Below are 6,492 nucleotides of genomic sequence, written 5' to 3'. Positions count from 1 at the left end.
TCCTGCGTTCAGCTAGCAGTCACAGAAACCATGTGGCTTTGGGCAAAGGAACTGTCCACTGCACAGAAGCCACCTGCCACAAGCCATGGCCACCCAAGCACAGAGACTAGGAAAGCACTTAGGGGTCTGGGGTGGGGTCCTTTACAAGGTCCAAGTGGTGGGTTGAGTGTGGGGATGGAGACTGACTTGAATTCATGCAGGGGTAAATCAGTTTTCAAGGGCGCGGGGGGGGGGGGGGGGGGGGGGATATCCAAAATTGGCATTTGCCAATTTTTGTGGTATCTTTATTCTACTGCATCCAATTTCAAGCTACGATCCACTTAGCAACCAACTCAGAAACTTCCTGGACCTTTAATAATCATCTCTTGCCTCACTATCTGCCATGGCCATTGCCCTGTATGGAGGCCATCAATAGCACAAGCCCTCCGGTCTTCAGGATGGCCTCCCAGCATCCCGACCATTCGGTCTTCATCTGTACCATGTTGTCCCAGTGCTGGACCAGGAGATCTGTCTTCCACACTGAGGAAGTGTGGTCTGAGAATTCTGTCTCAGACATCTCACAGCTTTCCACCTGGACGCATGCCTCCTCAGCCACATCCTCACTCATCCCCACTTCCAGGGGACCTGGTGTGCAAGGTTATGAATCCTGGGGGGCTAGGAAGCCACAGGGTCAGACCTCTGGTCTCTGGGACCACACTCATCCCCAGGGCCCCAAGTCCACCCATAAGCATCTCTTTGCAGAAGGGGCTTTCTGGTCCTGTAGGTGGCTGGGCCCTGTCTCCGGACACGTGTTGTTCATTGCATAATTAATTGTCTTAGAGACCCACCTTCTCCTGATACCTTTCCAGCAATCCATTCCACTCCCTTGGGATCCTGGTATGCCACCTTGGCCCCACCTCAGTTGGGCAGCTGTGGTGAGCCATGTTGACCAAATGCCATCTCTGATGGCTCACCGTGTCAGGTGGAAGATGTTGAGGGGCTTGCAGAGTGGCGGGGACCCTGGGGACATACAGAGGCAGGACAGAAGGCTCAGCTAGGTCCTGAGTGATGGACCGTCTAAGGGGAGAGGCAGGGGCATGCTCTCAGCCAGACACAGCAGCCACAGGTGCCTGCTGACCTATCTTGATCTCCTCTCTTGAATCTCTCCTACTCCGTGACTGCACACAGCTGGGCCATCCTGTGTCCCAGGATACGTTTCTAGAGGAGCAGAGGCAATCATGAATGTCAATGCCGTGTGCTCCAGCCTTGGTGCATTGCAGGAGGACTTGGGAACAAGCATAAGAGGGTACAGGACACAGGTTCAGCCAGAAGTATGCCCTCGTGCCAGGACAGCGTGGAGGGCTCCTTGGAGAAGAAGACATCTGAACAGGGCCATAAAATTGGGACCCTTCACGGTCCCTAACTCACATACAGGCCAACTTGAGCCCTTGATCCCACAGGTTTGCTCTGGGGTTGTTGGAGGCACAGACAAGTCTGTCCATGATCCCAGCAGTGGAGAGGATAAAGCGTCATCATGACCATCTCCTCTGGCCAGGGCCTCCCAGGTCCTCTCCAGGGACATGCCCCATAAGGCAAATGCTCCCCACTGAGAACAAATTAGTAAGGTTCTCGGTGGCGTTTCAGATGAGGCGTGTGTGAGAGCAGAGTTGGAACACTAGGGGAAGGGACCCTTGGAAGGCCTTCTAGAAGGCCAGAAAGGGGGGCAGGGAGGGAAGATACTGTACTCAAGGGGCTGGGCAGGGGGCTCACCCAGACCTGGAGTCTGCTATTGGACTCAGGACATCACTCCAGGAAGTTCAAGATTTGTGCCCACTTATTTCTGGGTCTTCATGAACCCATAGGCTGAGGCCTCGCCCCGACTCTGAATTAGAAGTGGCTGGTTACGGAAATGTGCACAGTAAAATGTGTTTATAAAAAATCATTATGTAAGGTGGGAGGGTTCTAACTCACATAGAAACAATTTCTGTCCATGTTTGTGAGGGTGTACTTCTGTGATCCCAGCCCTCAGGAGGGTGGGGCAGAACAGCTGTGAGTTCAAGGCTAGCCAGGGCTACACAGGAAGACCCTGTCTCAAAAAGGCAAACTAAAGAGATAGATGACAGAGAAACATATAGCTAGATAGATATATGATTGATAGAGCTTGGAGACAGATAAAGATACAGATAGGTAAATAGACAATAGATATAAATACTAAGTATGTGATTGATAGATGGTGGAGACAGCCAGCCAGATACAGTTAGGTACATGAGAGATGATAGCTATGTGATGGATAGATGATGGAGACCGACAGGTAGACAGAGATGTAGATGGGTGGGTAGAAAGGCAGATGATGGACAGGTGATAGAGACCCATGATTGAGTTGAGATTTCCTGACTCTGGAATCCCCTCTGTTTCCCTCTTTGGGGAACCTTACAGGATCCACACTTAATCTAGAAGGCCTGAGTCACCTCATCGGTGCGGACAGTGAGAGATCAGTAGTACAGGCGCCTTCTCTTGACCACCCCAAGCAGTGATTGGGTGAGGCCAACCAGGTCCCCTCTTCTGAAGCAGATGGAGACCTGCTTCCGTCTCTCCTTCTCTGGCTAATGATAAACAGCGGAATGTCATCACATTTGTGTCCTCATCTGGGTTATTCTGGGACACAGGCTGGGGAGGGTCCTCACAGCCCTGTCCTCTGACTGAGACTGCCTTTCTCACCAGGTGGGCTGGTGTCATGTGGATGGGTACTGAGGGTGAGGCACTCATCCTGCTAGTCAGGCAAGATGCTGGCGGGAGGGCGGGACCAGGGGGTGGAGCTTCTAGAACAAAGGAGAATGAGGAGCCTGGGGGCCCAGGCTGGGCATCAAAAAGGCCGTGCAGAACGAGCAGAACACAGACAGCCTGCCTCTGTGCCCAGCTGCCAGCCAGCCACCCTGTACACCTGCTCCCCTCACCTTGCCCAGGCTGGGCAGGTACAAAGCCCTGCCGACAGAAGCCTTGCTATCCAGCGTGATTGCGCCCACACTGCTCTGCGCCTTTCTTTACTTGGCTTGTGTCACTGCTGAGCTTCCAGAAGTGAGCGGAGGGATGGCCACCGGCAGAGGCAGAAGCAACGAAGGCCGGGAGCATGCCTTCATCCCAGAACCTTTCAATGGGGCTAACGTAGCCCCCAGCCTTTGGCTGCACCGCTTTGAAGTCATCGATGACCTCAACCACTGGGACCATGCCACCAAACTGCGGTTCCTGAAAGAGTCTCTCAGAGGAGATGCCCTGGACGTCTACAATGGACTCAATCCCCAGGCCCAGGGCGACTACAGTATTGTGAAGGAGGCTCTTCTGAAGTCTTTTGGGGGCTCCGGGACCACCCACGGCCAGAAACCCAGAGAAATTCTGTTTGCCAACAGCATGGGTAAGGGCTACTACCTTAAAGGGAAGATTGGTCATGTGCCTGTAAGGTTCCTGGTGGACTCTGGGGCTCAAGTGTCTGTGGTCCACCCAAGCTTGTGGGAGGAGGTCACTGATGGCGACCTGGATAGCCTGCGGCCTTTTGAAAATGTGGTCAAAGTGGCCAATGGGGCAGAGATGAAGATCTTGGGTGTGTGGGACACAGAAGTGATCCTGGGCAAGCTGAAGCTGAAGGCACAGTTTCTGGTGGCCAACGCAAGTGCAGAAGAGGCCATCATCGGCACCGACGTCCTGCAGGATCACAACGCTGTGCTGGACTTCGAACACCGCACCTGCACTCTGAAGGGAAAGAAGTTCCGCCTGCTGCCCGTTGGGGGCTCCTTGGAGGATGAGTTTGACCTGGAGCTCATTGAGGAGGAGCCTTCGGAGGGCTCCTATTAAGAAAGCCCTTTCCTTCTCCCAGCATTGGTTGGGGGGACCCTGTGTTGGGGGGAGCAGATGTCCTCAGGAGATGTCATTGGGCCTGGTCAGTCTTTACAAGTGTTCTCAGCTTCTCTCCTTCTGCACGAGCCTTACCTTGCCCCTCTGGGGGAGGGAGAGCAGCTTGGTGGTCTAGAGCGGGGTCTACAAAGACCTTCAAGGCTGGCAGAAGTTTCCAAGGAGGTTAGGACTATTAGGTCCCCTGAAGTGTGGCTCAGTCACCTTCAGGTCCCCAAGCCTGCTCAGCTGAGCGTGGTCCTGGCTAAGGCCCCCATGATCCAGATCCCTGGAGGAGAGTGACAGCTGCTCTGGACTCCTCCCCATGAGTCCTCCCAACGGCACAGTGCCGTTCCCTCCTTGAATGTTACTTCCTCGAATCCCATGGAGCCTGCGTTAATAATTCAATTATTTCAAAACACCAATAAAGATCTGTTCATGGAAAAAAAGAAAATATGTCATGTGCTTAATAGTCGTGACAGAGACAGATGGGAGTGGGAAAACATGAGCATTCCCTGAGTGCTTGGCCTGGGGAGACAAAAGAAAGTCGTAGTACCAACGGGTCTTGGGTTTTCTAAGGTGGACTCAACTGCAGCTATTTGAACTTCTAATTCCTCTCACCCCTTCTAGCTACTCCTCCCTTTTAATCTGCAAAATTTTTGCACAAAAATTGTCCCTAATGCCCAAAAGTGACCCAGGACTATTTTGTGAGGTGTTTAGCTTGGATATCAAGAAGTTTCTGCCAAGCAAGTAGGTTTAGAGTGGTGCCCAGGGAACCAGACTTGGAGGTAGAAAATAAGGCCAGGAGACAGGCATGGGCATGTGTGGGCAGCCCTGGGAAGGTCTGGGACTCCGGCAACTAGGGGAAACTTGGCCATGAAGGAGTAGCTTGTTCCTGGGAGGATGGGATGGAGGTGAGGCCATGCCTAAGGCTGGGGACAGGTCTTATCTCTTGTCCAGCTTGGGCTTTCTTCCAACTTCTTGCCTCCTCCGAGAATCGGAAAACTCATCAGTCTTACAGAGTGGATTGAAAGCTCCAGAGAGGAGCTGAATCGTGGGCCCAGGAAGGCTGGCACGAGGTCCGCTGCAGGGCACTGGGGGCACAGTTTGGGGAGCCTCTTTTCTACTTGGTGATACTGGAAATTGAACCCAGGGCCTCACACAATGCTAGGCAGGTGTTCTACTACTCAGCTACATTCCCCTTCCCTTTTTAAATAATTATATTTCAATACGGTGTCTCATTAAGTTGCCTAGGCTGGCCTTGAACTCACTTTGCAGCTCCAATGGGCATTAAACTCGAGATCTTCCTATGTGAGTCTCCTGAGTGTCTGGCCTAACAGGCCTGCACCACACACCTGGCCGGTGTTTTCCTGCTGGGCCGCCTTCTCTAGGCCAAAGAAGCAGCTGCTGGATCCGCCTGCGAGGCTCTCTGAGCAGGTGGCAGGAAACCTGGCTGATGCCTCTGTCTGAGAGACCTGAGGACTTCTGCAGGTTCATAACAGCAATGGCATCCTCCTTGGCCTGTCCTCCTCGGTGCCAGCTGTGACTCCCCTGGATCCTGACTCAGGTCCTAATTCCTAGGGTTCACTAAAGCCTGGGTCTGGACAACCAAGGCCAGAATTGACTGGAATCAGCCCCTGAGCGTGGGTGAAGGGTAGGTATGGACAGGGGGGCCTGGTCAGCAGAGGGGGGTGGTCTCCCTGAGGTCCCAGGCTCCACCCCCTCATTTCTCTGGAGGCCTCAGGATCGCTGCTGCTGTTGTCCTGGGCCAAGCCCTCTCTCTAGGGAGCAAGCCGGTGGCACCTCCCTGTGACCTATTTTTCTCTCGGTCCTTCAGATTCTAGCCACATTCTAGGTTGAAGGAGGGTGGGTGAAGAGAGTGGGTGGAGGTGAAAAGGGGATCCAGGAAATGGCTGGCCAGGCCAGAATTCTGGGACACTACCCAAAATGTCCCTGCCCTTCTCCTACCCAGAAAGGGGTTGAGCCCTTGCTGGGTAAATTCCTATGGGTGTACCTGCAACACATGTTGTACCTTGGCTTTGAATAAGGGGGGCCTGGGCTGGCAACTCTTAACAATGTGCCCCTCCAAGAGGAATGGGGACTCCCTGAGGGGAAGGGCCTTCAGAAGAGCCAAAGGAACCACATGGTACTGGGGGCTTAAGTGGACCAGGGCAGATGCTTCGCGGGCGTGAGGATGATGAAATGTGATTGATGAAGGAGGCTGAGGCCGGGGCTCTGCCGTAGAGGCTTGCCTAGCATGCAGGAGGCGGCTCTGGGTATCACATAAGCTGTATGTGGTCATATACACCTCTAGGTGCAGAAATTGGGGACAGGAGAATCAGTAGTTCAAGGTCATCCTTTCTACAAAAGTTGGAGATCAACCTGGGCTACATGAGACAGTCCCTCAAAAACCTATAGTAAACCAATTTGTTTTGGTTGGCAAAATCCCAGGGCTGCTCTCCAGGGATCAGGACCCAGCTGCCCAAAGCAGAACCAAGGAAAAAAGCCATTGGGTTCGGCCATATCCCTGGGAGACGGCACCCACCACCCGAGTCTGGCATTTACAGATAGTGTCCGCACTCGTCTGGCTCTTGGGTGTAGGATGGAATGCAGAATGAAGTGTGGATGCCC

At 53.4% G+C, this 6,492-nt stretch overlaps 1 protein-coding gene across 1 annotated transcript; it reads left to right on the top strand.

The window, feature by feature from the left end:
* Window positions 1-352: 352 nt before the first annotated feature.
* On the top strand, window positions 353-4,315 carry Asprv1 (aspartic peptidase retroviral like 1). Its single transcript, XM_006984595.4, has one exon. It carries the CDS (start codon window positions 3,067-3,069, stop codon window positions 3,823-3,825), a length of 759 nt encoding a protein of 252 aa, XP_006984657.2. The 5' UTR covers window positions 353-3,066; the 3' UTR covers window positions 3,826-4,315.
* Window positions 4,316-6,492: the final 2,177 nt, after the last annotated feature.

This window comes from Peromyscus maniculatus, chromosome 3 (assembly GCF_049852395.1).
Source record: "Peromyscus maniculatus bairdii isolate BWxNUB_F1_BW_parent chromosome 3, HU_Pman_BW_mat_3.1, whole genome shotgun sequence".
In the NCBI taxonomy this organism is placed as follows: domain Eukaryota; kingdom Metazoa; phylum Chordata; class Mammalia; order Rodentia; family Cricetidae; genus Peromyscus; species Peromyscus maniculatus.
The sequence above is the reverse complement of the archived record's forward strand: the minus strand, read 5'-3'. Positions and strand labels throughout refer to the sequence as shown.